Source organism: Syzygium oleosum, unplaced genomic scaffold, assembly GCF_021117445.2.
Source record: "Syzygium oleosum isolate NSW1041296 unplaced genomic scaffold, Sole_v2.1 Sole_v2.17, whole genome shotgun sequence".
NCBI lineage: Eukaryota > Viridiplantae > Streptophyta > Magnoliopsida > Myrtales > Myrtaceae > Syzygium > Syzygium oleosum.
Window position 1 is genome coordinate 3,190,150 of NW_026607501.1, and position 21,363 is coordinate 3,211,512.

General features: G+C 39.6%; 1 protein-coding gene across 1 annotated transcript; it reads left to right on the plus strand.

Annotated features, from left to right (window-relative positions):
• The first annotated feature begins 226 nt into the window (after positions 1-226).
• Positions 227-3,947, plus strand: LOC115667194 (protein MOTHER of FT and TFL1). Its single transcript, XM_030588804.2, has 4 exons — positions 227-554; positions 855-916; positions 1,126-1,166; positions 3,386-3,947. Exons 1-4 carry the CDS (start codon positions 360-362, stop codon positions 3,604-3,606), a joined length of 519 nt encoding a protein of 172 aa, XP_030444664.1. The 5' UTR covers positions 227-359; the 3' UTR covers positions 3,607-3,947.
• Positions 3,948-21,363: the final 17,416 nt, after the last annotated feature.

Sequence of the window (21,363 nt, forward strand, 5' to 3'; positions counted from 1 at the left end):
CAGGATCATCTTTAACGGACGGCGGAAAGGGAACCACATGTTGCACGGTAAGAAAAGGGATGGTGATCCTTCTCTCTCTGGGCAGCCTCACACGCGGAGCCCTCTGGCCCTCCATGACTTTTGATGCCCTATGCATGGCGTATAGATTACACAATTCCATGAGCCCACTTGCAGATAAGAGTCCCTCACTATTCTTTTATAAATATCACAAGCCCTTTGTGGCCAAATTTATCCATAGAGCCCAAAGTGTTTGAGTCTCTGTGTGTGTGTTCTTGGAGGTTCTTTTGACCACAAAATTCTGTGCTTGTCTGTCTGCGTGGTTTGATCATCTTGAACTGCATTTCCGTGGGGTAAGCAAAATGGCTTCGTCCGTCGATCCACTGGTGGTGGGTCGCGTGATCGGCGACGTGGTCGACATGTTTGTGCCGAGCGTGAGCATGTCCGTGAGCTACGGCTCGAAGCACGTCACCAACGGCTGCGACATCAAGCCCTCCATCTCGGTCAACGCCCCCAAAATCAGCATCTCCGGCCACCCGGACGAGCTCTACACCTTGGTACGTCGTCCTACCTGTGTAGCCGGTAGTGCGTTCCGGAGGGTAGGTTATTACATGGACCTGGTGCATGCATCCTTGTCGAGCGGATCCGGCAAGAATGCATGCAGCAGGTGCACGTGATAACGATTCCTCATCCTGGTGGGAGGTGTTGATCGCATGAATTCATGGCGTGGTTTGAGAGTGTGTTGGAGACGGAGGAACAGACATGGGGGAAAAACACTAGCTTCGAAACTGATTAAATGCAAGTAAACCATTTAAGGGTCGTTTTTTAATCTTGTTTCTCTCTCTTTTTGCGCTCAGGTGATGGTGGATCCTGATGCACCGAGCCCTAGTGAGCCAAGCATGCGAGAGTGGATCCACTGGTGTGTCGACTTGCTCACGTTAATAATAATACGAACACGTGTTTCTTCAACTCTCTCGTAATTCCGACAAGTGTGTCGGAGGACCAAATCCCACCGCGAGTCACAAGTGCTAATAATTATGATGTCATTGGTACTTGCCCTTGTCTGTTTCTCCTTGCCCTTCGACTGACTTTGTGCGACTGTGCTACCTTTTGTTTTCTGGTTATCAGGATCGTGGTTGATATCCCTGGAGGCACAAACCCTAACCGAGGTAAAAACAAGAGGATTTCATTAAGCTCAATCTTCTTCTTTTTTCCCTCTCCTGATGGGTCGTCATACATAAAAAATGATGAGAGACCAGCATGAATTTGCACGCCTCCGTGATACACTTGATTCCTGGAGAGTCTTTGTTGTGGTCAAAGTCAGTCCAATTTGGACATACATTCTAATCTGTGCTTGCGTATGTTGATGATAAGATTTTATGTGGGCTGGCAAGATTAGATTGATTGGACAACTTTTTAACTCTCTGCTTTCTAGTTTAGGTTCTGTAGGTACAAACTTTTTACATCAATCATGTCAATTTCTTATCTTCTCAAAATTATGTTTCTAATTTGATCATAAGTAAAACAAACTAAGTCTAGTAAATGCAAACCTTCGATGATCTCAGCGCGAATATGGAGCACGAACGATTTCTACCTTCTTTCGTTGAGCAAAGCCATTAAGGTGCAGAAACCGGATTAATAATTGCGAAATTGCCATGTCCTTAAAAGTCTAAAATTTAAAGTTTATTTTTTTTCAATGAAAGTATGATTTAATATATAAGTATCATGAGCAAAAATTAACTATACATGCAATTAGAAAATGCAATAAAAAAATGCAAGTGTAGTCTCACGAGAACAATATCAATTTTAGAGGGAAAAAGATCTCATTGGATATGACCGGAGAATAGTTCAGAAATATCAATTTTTTTGGTTAGCTGCAAAGTTTAGATTGTTAGAAGAATGTATGTGTTATATTTGACTACTTTGACCATTGTTAACAGTGATGTCATAAATGGAGTCTTTATCAAACCCCTTTGGTTGTTTGCTGCAATAATTCTTGCTTTTAGACAATAAAAGATCTCATTGGACATAACTAGACAGAATCAAACCCCTGAATTTGCTTCTGTCATTAGTTGCAAAACCCACCCTTCATGGGAAGGTAAGGTTGTCAGCTGCAAAAAAAGCCCTTTCTTCACAAGAAGGTATCGTAGTTGGCCAAGAAAAGAAAAAGAGGAAATGGCGTGAGTTTTTTTATTGAAAAGAAAAATGAACTTCATTTCACACGATCCTTACCAAAAAAAAAAAAAAAACTTCATTTCACGCGACGGTATCTGATTCGTTCGTGGAAATTCACGGACTGTTGTGTTACATCACATCGCCTCATGCCCCGTTTTGCGCATGGAAATAGTTTAAAAGATAGTCTCTGCGTCCAGATACAGATACGCAGGTTCTTCTACCTTTGTCCTCTTGTTTCATAGCGCACGTGTAACTTGCGCACGCACCACGTGTCGTATATGCAGATTCATGTTCTCGTCTTGCTTCTTCCTTTGTCTCTGCACAATCTCTTATGTTTTTTCTGGGGTTTTTCTTTGTTGTCTCTGCAATTCGTGAACAGACAATTGGTTACGTGATCAAGAACCAAGTATCATGCACGCTGGCCTGTCTAACCTGGCACGTGTGTGCCACTTGTCATCTATTTCACAGCAGGGCATCTCCAACTGAGATATTTTTCTACTGATTTTTATTATATACAGACATATTTTGCCTAAAACTTTACAATGCATGAGATTTAATTTGAAAGAGGGGTCGTGCATCTTTAAATTTGAAATTATTTATTTTGTACTGGAAAAATGACTCAATAAAATATTCATCAAATCAAATTTTGAGCAGCTCATTCAAAGGTTTAGTATACATTATATATATGATGTACATAATTAACCTCAGTTTAGGTTCAATGATCTTCATCTCTTAGTAAACAGGCTTTTCTTTCCGAAACTCTTTGTACCTCTAGTACAATCAAAAGGGTAATTTCTTTTCCTAATTATAAAGAAATTTTCTGACATGTTCATTACCTTATGTAAAGGTAAGTAAAAACAAACGTCGATTATATGTTTTTTTGAGAGATTTTTCTCCAATTAGGGACGGTGGAGAACATAAGTCTAGTGATACAAGCAAATTCACGGAGAGCCTTTTCCTAGAAAATCACTACTATTTCGAATCTTGTTTTCCTTTCTAAAGTAGAGATTGATAGGTCTATCGTTCTTTTTCAAAGGAAAGATTTTGTCATCACATAGCTCGAATAAGCCTAGTTATACACATGTAACGAGATTGACCAAGCTTGGGCACAAAAGAAACAAATAATAATTTGGAAAGGATGTGAAACCCTAAAGAAACGAATATAAAAAAATATGGACATCAATCTTTTTTTTCATTTCTTCCGTTTGAGCAGGAAAAGAGATATTAACCTATGTGGGGCCGCGCCCACCGGTGGGGATCCACCGCTACATCCTGGTGCTGTTCCAGCAAAAGACTCCCATCGGCCACATCGACCACCCCAACTCCCGCGCCAACTTCAACACCCGCCTCTTCGCCGCCCACCTCGACCTCGGCCTCCCCGTGGCCACCGTCTACTTCAACTCCCAGAAGGAGCCCGCCAACCGCCGCCGCTGACATCCGAGAGAGAAGCCGCGAGGGCCGGCCGGCGAGGGAAAAGCCGGCGTGGGAAAAGCCTAAAGGTGCGGGCGGTTATGGTTATGGAGTCTTAATTAAGCGTTGAACCTTTTAATGTATGCCGTGTTTGGTTGCGTATTATTGCTAATAATATGTCTAGGCGTCCTTATAATTACTATGAGGAAGTGAAGGAGGGAGAGAGGGGACAGGGAGAGATCGAATTATGATATTTGAAGCGTGTATCGAGGAGTGAAGTCTTCTTGCGCTCTCCAAGTGTAGGCAATTGAGCAAAAAAGAAGAAAGGAGTCATGGATTTCTATATAAATCTTATTATATTATAAGTGCGCATGCTATTTAGATGTCCTGTTACAATGAGCTCCAAGATAGATTATTCAATTAGAGATATTTGCTAGATGATATTAAGGCTGCGCATGACAACGATTCTGTGCCCGGGAACAGATTCTGCTCAGAAATGATTCTTTTTTATTCTGTGCCCGGAATTGATTTTGAGCATTTTAAGGCGTTTGCTAACGGCCCAAAATTCCATCCCTGGAATAGAAAAAGAACAGAAATGCGTTTAGTAACGCCACAAAATTTCTTTTTATTAATAATATTTTTAAATATTTTAATATTTATTTCTTTTTTTTCTTTTCCTCCTTCTTGGCCATAGCTTGCTCGCCGGCCATGATCGGTAAAATATTTTTTATTAATAATATTTTTATTAAAAGTATTTTTTCTTTTTTTTGGCCATGGCCTGATCGTCGGCCATGACCGGTAAAATATTTTTTTATTAGTAATATTTTTTATTAAAATATTTTTATTAAAAATATATATTTTTATTTTTTTTGGCCATGGCCTGGTTGTCGGCCATGGCTGGTAAAATATTTTTTTTATTAATAATTTTTTTATTAAAATATTTTTATTAAAAATATACATTTTTATTTTTTTGGGCCAAGGCCTGATTGCCGGCCATGGCAGGTAAAATATTTTTTTATTAATAATATTTTTTATTAAAAATATACATTTTTATTTTTTTGGGCCATGGACTAGTCGCCGGCCATGACCGGTAAAATATTTTTTTTATTAATAATATTTTTATTAAAAATATATATTTTTATTTTTTTTGGCCATGGCCTAGTCGCCGGCCATGGATGGTAAAATATATTTTTTATTAAAATATTTTTATTAAAATATATATTTTTCTTTTTTTTTTGCCATGGCCTGATCGCCGGCCATGGCCTGTAAAATATTTTTTTTATTAATAAATATTTTTATTAAAATATTTTTATTAAAAATATACATTTATATTTTTTTTGGCCATGGTCTGGTCGCTGGCCATGGCTGGTAAAATAATATTTTTTATTAAAATATTTTTATTAAAAATATATATTTTTTCTTTTTTTGCCATGGCCTGGTCACCGGCCATGGTAGGTAAAATATTTTTTTTATTAAAAATATATTTTATTAAAAATATATATATATTTTTATGGCCATGGCCTGGTCGCTGGCCATGGCCGGTAAAATATTTTTTATTAAAATATTTTATTCTCGTCAGATCCGGCGAGGGCGGTCCTCGGGCCGGACATTAGAAGATAAATTAAAAACCAAGAAAATGAAGAAGAAAAAAAAATTGATTTTCAAAATTGTTTCCAGAATCAAGAAGCTACTTTTTTTTTATTCTTGATTCTGCTCCAAAACTGATTCTGGGAACAATTTTTGACAAAATTGTGCTCAGAATAAAAAAATTAAACAAACGCATTTCTGTTCCCAAACTGATTCTGGGAACAAAAGAACAGAATCAAACACTATTTGGCAAGTTGTCATGCGCAGCCTAACTAGATAAGAGTAATCTATATGAGTTCTAAAATCCGTCCGCACAACTAGTTCATTGAGCGGTGTGCTACATTGCGTTGAGGCATTCAGGCGGGCGAACCAGATTTATGAACTCAGTAGGAGATCAGTATTCGATACCACATTATTGTAGATTGGTAATTGATTGTATCTCTAGAGTTATTTGGTGGAGTAATTAGGGCCTTGTGAAACTATTTGAGATGTGCTTTACTTTGTAAAGATTGGTCGGAGCTCTATTAGTTGCTAAAATAGCCTTGCATTATCGGCAAATCTAAAACAAAAAGCTACAGTTACAGAAGCAGAAAACAAGCAATCGAATAATAAAGTAAACAGTACAATGAAATAAATCGGTCATCAAATGTACATGGTTTGGTAAGGGAAACTTACGTCCACAGGAGAGCAGCACAAAATCACACACATACACTATATATATATATATATCAAGTGATACAACGGAGATTACGGTCACACTTGAGTCACTCAAACACTCTCAATGTTTCATAACCCTCAATTATACCCAATAACCCACGTAGTGTCAACTCTATAATTCTTCAAGAAATAACCTCTTAATTTCACAAAGGAATTACACAAAATCTTAATACAAGATCTTCACGAGTTCAAACACTTGGGATGCAACTCACGAGTCCAAGCTCTTGGATACTCTTCACGAAGAAAACACTTCTTATATATAGACGAGAGTTGGATACAAAATAGGAAAATAATATTTTATCTGAAAATAGTGACCTGAGGAGGATCTCCGAATTCGGCTCAGGTCAGGATCGATCCGAGTCACAAGGCCCTAAAATGGATTGGGCCTAATGTGCTGGCCCAATCTCGCTCAAAATAGGCCCACCCAAAAAAGAAAACCTAAATATCTAAGCCCGGCCCAAAAATTAAAATAAATCTAGCCAAAAACAAGAATGGACCAACCCAATGGCTTTGTCCAGGCCTAGACGTGGCCGACTTAAGTCATCTAGGCTTGCAAGCCGAGCCCGATCTAGCCCAAAGCCTGGCCAACCCGGCTCGTAGTTCCCTTTTGTTCGCGTCAGTTTAGCCGTAATGGAGATGGTCGAGGCAAGCAATGCCGTCGTCTCCGTCCATCTAAGGGTGTACCCCAGCATTGCCTCAATTGATTCGAGCTAAGCGCTCGGCCCTCGCCTGGCTAACGATGCCCCAATGGCGACCGCGGTGGGGCACTTGCGAGACACCCAATCCATGAAACTTAGAGATCTCCATGGACGACCACAATGGTAGCCATGGACTGGCCACCTAGAGGCCACCCTAACCACAACACTTCCGCTTAAACTGCCATTCCCTGGCCAGCCCTGACACCCTCTCTCGGTCGAACACAAGAATAGCGATAGAGTCAGTAAGAATGTGGCGAAACAACCAAACGGCCGGCGCTCAGGAACACCAAACACCATAGAGGCGCCTTAACAAAACAAATCAACACAAGGGTGCTCATTTTTGGTCGAACACAAGGAGTATGAAACTAGATTTGACTAAGGCATTTCATCGAACGGGAGGTTTTCGGCTCAACCGGGACTCACACTCAAGCCGGGAATCTTGACAAATGACAAGCCAAAGCCGATTAAGACAAGAGACAGGACCGAAATTCGCGTGAGTCAGAAGGCGACAAACTCTGGCCTGGCATGCCCGAAACATGGGCGAAATAAAGCAAGCAAAAAGAGGGCAGAACCGGGGGGGGGGGGGTTAGCCAATGGATGTCCCTACCCGGTTTGATGACGGTGAATGGGGGGTGAGCTCGATAAATTGGACTATGTCCGGTCGCCTCACATGCCTCCAAGCTGAGATCCTCGGGAAATCGACCTGACCCGACCCAAGAAAAACCAAAACAAAAGGGAAATTTGGGAACCTACTGTAGGTTTGGCGCAGAGAAAAGGAAACGTTGGCAGGGATCGTCAGCCGAGGCTCAAACAGAACTACTACCGGAGGACAACCACTTGCTCTCGGCTCAACCTCTCACTCTCGGACTCTCCTCTCCCTCTCTCTGTTTTCTCTCACACTCTCAGTCTCTTTCTCCCCTCCCTCCCCTCCTTTAATGGCTCCCCCCCCCCCTTTAATGGCGACCGGCAGGCTCATATGGCTTTTGCTACCGCTAGCTGCCTTACCGACCTGGCCCCAATTGCACCGTGGCGTTTGCTGTGCCCCTGTTGCCTTTGTACATCGTTGAATGGCAGAGAGCGTGAGAGGAAGGAAGAAAGAGGAAAGGGGCCGGGCTGGAGGGAAAAAGAAAAAAAAGAAAGGAAGAAAGAAAAGTAGGCCGGGCCTAGGGAAAAAGGAAGAAAGGGCCTGGTTGGCTCGGCCCCGCTCGCTTTTCTTTTCTTTTTTAAATTATTTTTTTGATTTTCCTTTTTTAATAAATTATACCGTTATTAGCTAGTCTACCCAACTGCCTATTTTTGTTGTTTCTATTTTTTTGACGACTTACCTGGCCGACAAAATCAGGTGTTAATATGCAGCCAAATTTATGTGTCAATAACGGTAGCCCCCTTCCCAGCTCATCCCGAAGCTCTTGCCATCGCCCTTATTTCTGTCCTACAGGTTTTTTATGTTCACTGTTCTGGCATTCACGACATCAGCCTCAGTCCAGTCCCTCATGTGCCTCTAGTCTTTGGAGCAACCTTGCCACGCCTCCTTAGCGTTTGAACCACTGTAGACTCTTTCCCTACCTTGCTTGATTCCTTCTTTGCAGCTTTTTTTCGATGCCGAAGTGGTCCCATCATTGTTTTCTTTGGCCTTACCATAGCTTTCCTCTTATCAGCCACAGACCTTTGACGACCACACCCCTTCTCATCTTTGCTTCGCTTGAATTGCTAGGTCAAACCCTAATCGAGGTGAGGTTAGAGTTTGTTTTATTTTCTGTGGTTATTTAATTTTAATATATAGTTTTGATTGCATGATATTAGATAATAAGATCTTAGGTTATATGTAATATTTTATTTATCTTGTTGCATTTATAAATACATGCTAGGGCTCGAACCTTTGACACTAAAAGTCGAACCTCTAACATAGTCTCACTCATGTGTCCAAGTCTTATGCACCACAACTATGTCATGTCCTGACTCGAAGCTTCCGATCACTATCGCTCATTGGAGGAGTTATAATCCGCAGTCTATCTTTGCCTGCATCATAGTAAATACACCTCGAGAGACCTTCAAAATCCACCTTTAGCAGAGATCCGATATTCGAACCCATCAAGAGCACTCAGCGAGATAAGGTTCTTTCTTAGCTCGGATACATGCCTTATGCCAGTTAACCTTCGCACTACTCCATTTTGCATCTTGATATGAACTGTTCCGGCCCCTCCTACTTCACAAGTGGCACTATTTCCAATAAGCATTTTACCACTTGTTGACACTTAATTTTTAGCCGACGCATCATTAAAAAAAAAAAATTCGAGATTAGGGTTTCCGATCGCAACATAACTCGTTTCTTGAACAAAAAGTGTCGTTTTTTTAATTTCGTTTGTTGGCTTAGTTTCTGTAGATGATTTACCATTCATTTCATGCAAAAACCCGAAAAGTGACTTTCGGGTTGACTTTTTGGTCTACCCTTTGATCAAAAGTCAACCCCGGGTCAAATTGGGGTTTTTCGCATAAAAAGATTCCTTTCAAGTTTAATTTCACTTTAAAAGTGGAAATTCCAAAAAAAAAAATCAAAGATTTGATCATAAAATCAAACTCTTAGTGAAAAGTCAACTAGGATTTGACTTTTGGTCAAACCTTTGACCAAAAAATCGGAAAATACAAAAATCCCAAAATCATCCTAGTTTACATTCAATTTGACTTTGGCATTTGAAATTTTGTAAAAATTGATTAAGAACCTATTTTTTTTCCAATTTGCGGAAATAGGTTCGGAATCGGCCAAAAACAAAATTACTTTCATTTTGTCCATATTTTAGCTTAGTTCCTTTTATGACATTTGATCTAGAGGTCATCATAAGATCACTCATGTGACCAATTTTGTGAATCGGTACTTTGAAATGAAAACCTCCAATTTTAGCCCTAATTAGGGGTTTGAATCAATTGTTCACAATTCGCGAATGGTTGGTTTCCTTTGACTCGTTTTTGTGAGATAAACACGAATTCGGGGTCAATTTTGTGAAATTCACTTGAGAACTCTCCAATTTTACACATTTAGCTCATTTAAATTTGGGGATTAGGGGTTATTGATGTCAAATTGATGAAATTCAAGTTGACCCATTCAGGACTAAGGTTTAATTTGATGAATTGAGATTCAATTTCAACATTGGCCTTCAATTTAATTTTGACATGAAGGTCACGCATCCCTTTCAATGTTGATTTGAATGCAATAGGTCACTATAAGCATGGGCAATTGGTTCAATAAGCATTTCACAAGTTTAATTGAATTCAATTCCAATTAATTTGCAAATTTTGGGGATAAATTGCATGAAAATTGTCCAATTTAGCTTAGGAAGAATCCAATTTGGCGCACCTATGGCATGTATTTTTCATGACCAATTAGATAATTAAATCCATAAAAGCTATAAGTTTGGTTTAATTGGCCTAATTGGATCAAAATCGGACTGTTTCTCTTCAAATTGGACTATTTTTTTTTTCTCAAAATTGATGAATTCAAAGACTAAATTGCATAAATTTGAAAAAATTGAGACTCAATCGCCCAAGGAGAAGATCGAACCGGTCAAAACTGATTCAATCGGTCACCGGCGGAGGAGGCCGATTTAGCCCTCCTCTCACCAGTTCCTGGTTGCCAGCGACCGGTGACTCATCCTTTGAGTAATTCCCCCATGCCCTCCAATTTTTAGATTTTGAAAAAAAGTTCTCGGATTTTGTGAAATTATAAAAATGCCCCTAATTAGGTCTTTAATTGCAAAATTAATCAAGACCGTTGATGAGATTAAATCATGACCATTCAAATTAGCACATGTTAAATGATGTATTTGCTTAACTCCTAAGTAAATAATAAGCACAAATCTCGACCGTCGGATTAAACCGACGGTCGAGATTGAGTATTGAGGGGAGTATATAACTCATTTTGCCTCCAAAATCTGAGAGGGGGGCCTCATTTTGCAAATTTTGGAGAAGAAAAATCCAGAAATTTCTCTCTCTTCTCTCTCTCTTTCCCACTCTCTCCTTCACGTTCTCTCTCTTTTCTCTCCTCTAAAGACCGCTCACGCGGTTTTCTCAAAGAACCGCCGATTTACCTCCCACCGGCGGGTCCTTGCCGGCAACACCACCAGCACCACCACCCCCTCCGACATCCGCCTCCGTTCCTTCAACGTCCTGCTGGTCAAAGCTTAGCCGGAGCTGCCTCTGATTGCTCCGTTTCTCCTTCTCTTCCCACGGCATTTTGAGCTGGTCCGAATCAGATCGGTTCTGTTTAGCGGCTGGTCCAGGCAGTTTGACCATCGCCGATCCCTCCTCAAGCGTGTTCTCGACCTTGCTGTGGTCAGAGCTTCATCGGAAAGCCACCGAAGAAGCTCCGGTGGCTTATTTTTCCCCAGCGAGTCAGATCAGTCCAACCGGACTGATCTAATCCTTCTCCTTCGCCGGCACTGTTCCGGTGCCGATCCGACGTCGTCGGACAGTCCCTAGTGTCCTCTGGTGGTTGACGTCTATCCTTGGTGAGCTGAGATCTCTCGGAGCGCCTCGTGCATCGATTGACACAAATTGATTGATCGTGTTTTTGCGCGATGACAAAAGGTAATCTCTCGGTCTCGAATCCGATGAAGCGAGACTACAATAGGTAGCCGGGGCTAGGATTCATCTTAGGACTTCCTATGGACTCCATATTGATGGTTTATGGCTGATGATTACATGTTTGATGATGTTGTTCTTGAGTTGGAAGCTGTTCTGCAAATTTCGAGTTTCTGGACCTGCTTTCTGTTTTGTCAATTTTGACATGTTAAACTTCATTTCTGGACTCTCATAATATGCTTCAAGAGCTTCGATTTGATATCTTACGGTGCTTGATTTGGTATGGTTTGCTACCTGAAAGCCTATTCTAAAGTTTGCATCAGAATCAGAAATTTTGTTGTTCTGTTTCTTCACGTTTTTACACGATCGGAGTAGTTTTGCTAAATTTTTACTGATTTTTCTGTTCGGATCTGGATGTTTTGGTCTTCATGAAAGTTGCTGAGAATCATCTTGATTATAACATATGTCTTTTCTAGATTTTTCTGATGAGTCTAGATGAATGAAATTCTCTGTGAATCGACCTAGGGTCTGAAATGGCTTTCTGTATTGATTACTCTGAATCAGGTTGTTCAGTTTGATGATTTTTTGTTATCTTGTGTGTTGAGATTTAATAGGAGTTGTCCTCATGAAAAATGATCTAAATTAGGTTGGTTATAACATAGATTTTCTTCGAAATTTTTGGAACATTCCTAAGTGTGGAAAACTCATGAAATTTGACCTCTGCACATGCTAATTTTGCTCGACCTGCACTGTTGTCGATTTTTTTTCTGATTTTTCTGCTAAGATCTAAACTTAGGTCTCTTCATGAAAAATGTTCACATATGTCTTGATTACAACATGTAAATTTTTCAGATTTTTTAGAGATAAGTAGATAGGTGAAAACCTTTGTGAACTGACCTTATGTCTTGTTTGCCTCTACTGGAACTCGAATTGGATTTGCTCAAAATTGAATGTGCAATTGTGATTTCCTGACCCTGATGTCTTCATGAAAGTCATAGTGTAGTTCGTTACCTTTTCAAAAAGGTATAAATCATGTCATTCGGTCATCATGTGCATGGTCAATTGCATGCTCAATCTTGAATCCCTGTCCTGTAATTGTTGATTTCAAGGAACCTGATATGTTTTTACATGTTTTTTTTAGAATCACAATTAGGTTTGGATTTCTCATAAAAAACGTTCATCATGTTGTATACTATTCACATGATTTATATCACATTTTTGCCATGTCATGAGGATAGTAAACAATATGTATCTTGTGAGCTCATCTGCTGCAATTCATTACTAATATGCATCATTGTAGACACTTTTTCAATTGATCATGAAATTGATGTTAATCAAACTTGATGCCTTCTAGAAAGTCTTAGAGAAAGATTTCTAATGATGCCGAGATTGTCTCATTTGCATGTCCATAGGCCCCTTTATTATTTTTATGAGGTTCCCCTGAAATCTGGAAAATTGTGAATTCGGAATGCTTAATGTGCCAATTCTGTATTTGCGATTTGCTGATTTTGTGTGAATTTTTCGGTAAAGATTTTGATGATGAGTTCTTCATGGACTTTGATTGTCATTCCCAAATCTAGGTCGTGATAAAATTTGATAATTTTTGGACATCATTAACATGCCCAAATTTCCATGAGGTTGCTCTGAAAATCTGCTCCTATGTTCTGTTCTGATATACTTCTTCATGTTCAGTGATTTTTGTAAATTCACGTGTAGCTTATCTTAAGGAGTTTTCTTCACAGAAAATGTTTGTTGTTGTGTGCTTGATGTACCATAAATTTTTCATAACATTTTAACAATGGGTCTTTTTCCAATTGAATGCATCTTGTATCCCCTGTTCTGCTGTTCTTTGTTTTTCCTTTATGAATTGTCTTTTGTTTTAGGATTTTTAGAACATAATGCATGCTGAACCGGTTTTTAATGTTTTCATGAGTTTTAATTCTCACAATTTATCGATTTTCTAGTGCATGTGCTTGTGATTGACGCATGATGAATTGAATGGAGTGACCCGTGTCGGTTCACTAATTTGAGTGATTGGATGAGAATCAAGGTCTTTCGACCTGTTTGCATGCTTAATTCATCGCTATGCATGTGATTTTTAGATGTATGCCTAGGGACGATGCATGATCGTGGGTCCAAATTGGGATTACACATAAAAACTGATTTAGGAATTCATGGCATTAATTACTATTGGTGAACACCAATGGTAGTTAATAACCATGAATTGTGTCTAAAACGAACATAGGTAGATAATAAAAGGTATCGATGCATGTTTGAACAAAGGTCGACCCCGAGGCCACCTTTGAAATTCTTTTTGCCTTGTTTGTTATCTTTGATTGACTTGTGATTCTGTGTACTTTGTGATTGAATATTGTTTGTTGTAGTTCTTTCTTTAGTTCCAGTTTTAGATTAGGGTTAGAATAGGTCCCAAAAGACGACGGTCTTGAATTTGGCGAAGGTCGATGTCCATTTCGACTCTACTCTTTGTATACGGTGATGGTCGATGTCCATTCCGATCTATTTTCTTGTAAAAGTTCATTCATTACCCGACATATGTCTCAGGTTTCTTATACGCGTTGTATAAACACCCGACGAGTTGCGGGTTTTTCTTTCTTGCACTTAGAATTAGCTAGTTCTTTCAATATCTTGGTTGTTTACTTTACGTAATGCTTTTTCAATACAATTGTTTGTTTGTTTCTTTTCTAGACTAAGATAGGATTAGTTTAGAATTTTAAATGAAAACACAAAAATAAGATGCACGATCACCTAGTGGACTAAGATTTTGGCATGAAAATGGTAAAAAAAACAAATGCATGACAACTTAGATAACAACCATGATAAGTTTAGTGGTTCCGAAATGGCATTAATAGAAATATTAAAGTAAGCTCGTCTCCGAACTCATGATCTCTGGTTTTCATAGAAACCAAAACGAAACTCCCGCGTTTCGGTTGGGTATTCTAGCCGACTCCCGACTTAGGCTAGTGGCGACTTCTAAAAAAGATAAAATCGATCCGCTATCATGCGAGGTATGGATTAAAGGGAAATTCACATTCGTGATCAATGGACCGTATGGATGACCAAAAGATCGATACTTAGGTAAGCCGTTTTTTATGATGTGCCAAACAGACCATATGGATGGCTAAAAGATTGACGCTTTGGTAAGCTGTCTTTTATGATGTGCCATGCGGGCCGTATGGATGACTAAAAGGTCGATATTTTGGTAAAGCTATCTTTTATGATGTGCCATGTGGACCGTTTCATGAACACTTACTTCTAGATCCGCTTCATCTAGTTCGGCTCTCGAGAGGTAGGTCATGACACCACTCTTCGTGCATTTATATGTAGTAAATAAGCAGTGCTTATGAGAAGTCACGTGACGGGAACATCTAGAGTCAAGCACCTAATCATCACCTAATGAACTCGTGGTGATTGCTAACACAACATCGACATCACTATAACTATTCTCTATTATGGTAACAATGTTACCATCATCTGCAGATTCTACCTTAACTCCTTTACCCTTGTACTACGGACAATCTCTCCTGTAGTGTCCTCGCTCATCACATTAATAACATCGAAGGTTTAAAAAATTGAACCTCAATTTAGAACGGCTCTTCTATCTACTATTTCCAAACCTTTTGTGTTCGTCTCTCTTCCGGATAATCAAACCTTGCGCTACATCCTATGCTAAGTTGTGATCTCGTAACTTATTATGCCACTCCTTAAGGCACAAGGCATACTTTACCATTTTCAAGGTAATCATAGTGTGCCTCCATAATAGTGAATCATTAAAGTGCTTAAAGGAATCTTGTAGAGATGCCAACAACATTATACCTTGTTTTTCATCAGGCAAGGCTTCGTTGACATCCTTCAAGTCCCTCATGAGTTTCTTACACTCATCTAAATAAGTTCTAATGAATGTACCTTCAACCATTCGAAATTGAAACATCATCTTCAGCATAACAACCAATTGTTCAAACCTTTCATTAGATAAACTACTAAAGTTTTGCCTATAACACTGTGGTATACTTCTCTTTGGCCACTTCAATCAAGATTTCATCCGACATATTCAACAAGATTTTACTTTTCGCCTTCTCCATCAACTCTACTTTAACAACCTCTTTCGTTGTTTCTAGCAATTTATCCTTACCATCCAACGCCTTTGTCAATCCTAATGTTATTGATAGAGCAAGCATTTTAATGCTCTACAACCCAAAGTTGTTCTTCCCATTGAACTTCTCAATCTCTACTTTTGCTCTAGACAAAGTTGTAGCAACAGAATTTCCAGACAGTGATCAGCCAAGCAAAAGCCCCACATCAACTCTAAAAACCCTACCTTTAGCTCATATACCAATTGTTGTGAAATAACGCAAAAGCTAACAGATCTTGCAATTTATGCTGAACCTGAGAAGGAAAAATTTACCAGATAAATCAATGAGGAACAATAAAGAACACTAGAGATTACGTGGTTTGGTCGAGTGTCGATACTTATTTCACGGAGAGAGCCTGCAAGAAATCCACAATAAATCTAGAGATTACATAGTTTGCAATTGCTCAAGTGTTTCCTAACCTTAGATTACACCAAAAGCAAACCCACAAGCATTATCTCACAATCTCTTAGAGAAAAAGTATGATAATTCTCTCGTTTGCTATGGTATATCTTATATCAGAGTCGAACTTTTTCTTATATATATTACATTGTATTATATATAATATTCTTACCCAATGAGGGAAACCCCTTTTAGAAAATCCACTTAAACTAAGAAATATACTCAAACTCGAGACATATTCTCCACAAACTATCAGTCAATGTTATTGTAGCTTTTTTCATATGCAACAAGTTTTGATTGATGTTTTGACAGGATAAGTACACTAAAAGTCCTAAAACTTGTTACGAAAGTGAGATTGAGTCCTAAAACCTACAAAAAGTGCAATTAAGTCTTAAAACTTGTCAAATTGATGCGATCAAGTTCTTCCGTTAACTTTATCCAACTTAACTAATAGAAAATATCGACGTTGCTTTTTTGTATTATTTTCTCTCTTCTACAAGGCATATACCTTACTAAAACATGAAACATAAGAATCAAAATACGTCATTTTGGTCAAAATCCTAATATTTTAATCAAAATATTAATTCAATTAGATTAAAAAAACTAAGGCTAATTTTTCTTTAGAAAAAAAGGACACAAAAACAATCAAAGGTGGCGGGCCCTCATCGCCGCCGTTGCCCCACCATTGCTGGAAAGGGCCAGCGGGGGTCGCCGAGGCCTCAGCGATGGCCGGTGTCCCTCTGCAACCACAAGCAAATGCCCTATGACCCCAACCAGCCCTTTTTCAATGATGGTGTAATGATGGCAGCGGGGAATTGCCACCTTTAGTTTTTTTCTTTTTTGTGTTCTTTGTAAAATAAAATAATTAGTCATTTTGTTTTTTAATCTAATTCAACTAGGATTTCATTTAAAACCAAAACGATGTTGTTTTAGTCCTTCATTTCATGTTTTAGTAACGTCAACACCACGTAGGAGAAAGAAAATGATAAAAAAGTTATGTCAGCATATTCAATTAGCCTAATTAGACGAAGTTAACAGAAGAATTTGATTGTACCACTCATATTTAGGAAATGTATTCCAACTTTATTGAATTTTCGCAAAATAAACATATGGCAACTTAGGGATAAGTGCATTGGAAGTTTTAAAACTTAAACGGTTGTAAGATAAACTTTGCTGCATGTTTGTCTTTTGCTACATTAATTGACCTTCTTCGTGTAACATAGAAAGAATAATTAGATTAATCACATTTTTCTCAAACACAATTAAATGAGACTCGAGAGGGATACAGGTAGGGTGTGCAATCGGACCGTGTTTACCCAGGAACTGGACCGGACCACCCGAAAAATAGGCCCGGGAACCAGTTCCTGTTTGAACCGGTTCGGGAACCGGTTCTATTTTTTCGGAACCGGTTGGAACCGGTCCGGTTCCCGGGTCTAAGTGAAAACCCACCCGGACCGGTTTTAGAACCGGTTTTAAGTTACTGTCAAAAAACCCTAGCATTTGTTACTCTCAGTCGCTCCCTCCTCTTCCAGTTTGCGAGTCCCCTTTCTTCTGGCCCTTCTCAGTCTGCCCGTGAGAACTCGTTGGTGCGACTGCTCGCCGCTCATCGCCGCGGCTGCTCGTCGCCTCTCGTCGCTGCAACCCAACTCGTCGTCGCGGGTGCTCGCCGCAACCCAGCTCGTAGCATCTCGTCACCGCGGCTGCTCTCCGCAACCCAACTCGTCGCCACAGCTGGTCGCTGCCTGAGTCGCCGTAACGCCACTCGTTGCCGCTTGTCGCCGGAACCCAGCTTGTCGCCCCTCATCGCCACCTCAGTTGCCACAACCCAACTCGTCGCTGCTCGTCGCTGCGGCTGCTCGCCACCTCAGTCGCCGCAACCCAGCTCGTCCAACCCTTACGCCGCCGCGAAGGTCAGCTCACGGTTCCCCCCTCCCCCGATCCCGCTCCCACTACTACTGTTGTTTTTAGAGCGTGCGATTTCTGTGTGACGGCGAATCGATGTGGAAAAGAGACGAGAACGATGAATCGCTTGTAACGAGGAAGTGTCGTGAAAGAGCTCGAAAAGGGAAGGGAATTGAATGTTCTGTGCACGTCACATATTGTATTTCGATACTCTCCCCTTGCCTAAGTTCGAGTTTCAGTGACCCCAGACCTTGGATTATTTGCCGCCGCTTGAAATCTTGTGCTCTGGTTCTGTTCTCGAAGTGAATCGGCAACGGTGGCTGATGTTCCCATCTTCCCCTTTGCCGAAAAAGCAGTTGAGATGACCTTAGACCAGGCCCCTTCTTTGATTAACCAAGCCTTGTGTTTGAATAGCCTAGCTGGTGAGGATGATTTGCAGGATTGGAGAGGGACAACATGGATCTTTAGATCTGTTGTCACTGCCTGTTGTGTCCTTCATCAAAGCCGCTCTTTTACTTCGAGAAGTTTCCGAGGGGATGGGTTGGGATTTTGGTGTTTAGGAAGAAGGTGGGCGGCATGCTGAATGAGAGAGATGCGGCATGTTGTACACGGCATTTCATCCTTGTCTGGATTTGATGGAATGTTCTGGCTGATATATGGTGATGTGTGTCATGTTGGTCACCAAAACATAGTAGAACTGCATGATCATCTGTATGTGTCTCTCCCATCTCTTATTGAGGCATGAGCCATTGTATTTAGCTCTGCAGTTTTAATTAACAGAATGCAAAACTTGAGTTACTAATTCTAGGCCTCAAGTCTAAATGGAAAATGATTAGTGTTTTTAAAGAGCTGGAAAGCCATCGAATTATTTGATCCCATATATGCTCTGATGGTAAAGCTGGACTGGGTGTCCAAGCTCAGAACTCTTGCATATTGGCTCTGGAAAGCCATCGAATTATTTGACTTTGGTTCGCTATGCTTTGTGGCTGTAATTGTTGTTGCACAAATGAAGAGTTACAGACTTCTTACTCTATGATTGTTGGTCATATATTGTTGTAAAATTTGTCTTCTGTAGATTCTTGACTTTGTATAGTTTAATTTCAGTTGATGGATCAAGACAAAGACATATCAATGGAAGCGGATGGATATAATGAAATGAGTCCTCTCATGGAATTGCCATTCCATGAAGCTGCTAAAGTGGACTCTACAACCGTGAGTGCGACAAACAAGGTGAGGGTACCTAACTCCCGTCCTCCTCTTGGTAAAAAGCGAGCTAATCAATCGGAGACATGGGATAATTTTTCGAAAATCATAGATGAGAACACAAAGAAAGTAACTATGGGAAAGTGCATTCACTGTGGGAAAGAGTATAAATACTCTGTTGATCATGGAACATCTAGTATGTGGAAACACTTGAGAACCTGCAAAAAGTATCCTCATACAGATAAGAAGCAAATGTTGTTTGCACCACGTAACAAAGACGTGGTTGGCGAGGTAGGAGAAAATACTGGTGATCGTAGTGTCTTAACAACGTGGAAGTTTGATCAAGAACATTGTAGGCACATGCTTGCTAGGATGATCATTATTGATGAACAACCTTTTTCCACGGTTGAGCGTGTCGGTTTTCGTGATTTTGTCACTGAATTGCAGCCTCTATTCCAACATTTATCACGATTTATGGTGGCTAGAGATTGTATGAAGTTGTATATGAGTGAAAGAACTTGTTTGAAAGTTTACTTTGGTAAGCTTAATTCTAGGATTGCACTCGCGACTGATATGTGGAGTTCCATTCAAAACTTGAACTATTTATGTCTCACTACACATTTTATTGATGAAAATTGGAAGTTGCATAAAAGAATCATCAATTTTATGGTGATGCATAGTCATAAGGGTAGAGAGATTGGGAAAATGGTGGAGAAATGCATTTACGAGTGGGGAATAGAAAAGAAGGTGTCCACAATAACCGTTGATAATGCCAGTTCTAATGATGTGACTGTTGGTTATTTGAAGGAAAAAATTTCAAAGGAAAGGTTTTTGATCTTGAATGGTGATGTTTTACATATGAGGTGCACTGCTCATATATTAAACTTAATTGTAAAAGATGGATTGAATGAGGTGCGTGATTCTATTGCACGTATTCGAAATGTAGTTAGGTATGTGAGAAGTTCTCCCATGAGAGCTCGAACATTTCAATCTTGTATTGGGAGTGCGAGGATTACATACAAGGGTTCAGTTTGTCTCGATGTTGCCACTAGATGGAACTCCACTTACCTAATGTTAAATACAGCCATAAAGCATAGGAAAGCTTTTGAATGGATAGAAAACGATGATTCATCTTTCTTAACGGAGATTGACAATGATTCTCCTCGAAATGAAGATTGGGAAAATGCCATCATTCTTTCTAAGTTTCTGAAACAGTTTTATGATGCCACCAAACGGATGTCAGGAAGTTCATATGTTATTTCAAATGATTATTTTGAGGGTATAGCTTTTTTGTATAAATATTTGAATCATGCGGCGAATTCTTTGGACCCTAAGCTTCAAGCTAAGGGTTTAAAAATAAAGGAGAAGTTTGACAAATATTATGGGAGTTTGGATAAAGTAAACATCATGGTGTTGATTGCGGTTGCGTTGGATCCTACAAAAAAGTTGAATTATGTGAAGTTCTGTTATGGACAAATTTATGATGATGAAGCGAAAATTGATGAGATGCATGATAAGGTGAAGCTTGCCTTGGAGCATTTGAATGAATTTTATGAGCAATCATTTGTTCGTTCTAGTAAACAACATTTTGGTGGTTCAAGCGTAAGTATTAGTAGTAGTGAGTCCAATGCCAATATTGACAACAATGAAGGTAACAATGAGGATGACATCCAAGCTTGGCGAAAAAGCTTTCTTCACGCGAAGAAAAAAGTGCTTAATGAAAACAAATCTGAGCTTGATCGGTATCTTGAAGCCGAAAGTGAAGATGTCATTAATCTGGACCTTTTGATGTGGTGGAAGAGTAGTGGGTCAAAGTATAAAATCTTATCTTTGATGGCTCGGGATGTTTTGTCCATTCCTGTGACTACCGTTGCTTCGGAGTCGGCTTTTAGTACATCGGGACGTGTGCTTGACGGCTTTCGAAGTTCTTTGACTCCTAGAGTGGTGGAAGGTTTGATTTGCACTCAAGATTGGTTAAGAGCCGTTCGCGTGCAGATTAATGTTGAAGAGTGCATTGAGAACACGGAAAAGTTTGAGTCGGGTAAGTCGTGTATATTTCATTATTTCTTTTTATCTTGTAATTCATTCACATATTTATCTATTGAGTGAATACTTTATTTAATCTTTTTTTTTTGGTTTTTAGATTTGGATTGTCTTACCGAGGATATTATCATTGGTAAATAGACTTTCTTTTGTGGAAACTCCGATTTTGTGGTGAGTAAATAGACTTCATTAATCGGCATACTTGCATTTGTCTTTAGAGCATGATTTCTAGTTGATTTTTCTTTATGTATGAATTTTAGGTTTTTTACCATGCCCGTGATGGTTCTGGATGGTTGCAATGCAAGAACTTTGTTGGGTCTTGCTGTTTCATCATTTTCATGGAGCTGTGGCTGAATTGGTCTCTTAGGATGGGTCTTATTATTGTCTTCTCCAAGGAACAGTGGTGCTTTTCATCATTTTCATTTTACTAAAGCACTGACTTTTCAATTGTAGAAGTACAGAGTTATTGGAGGGTTTTAGCATGGTTAGTTCTTTTGTGTGTTATC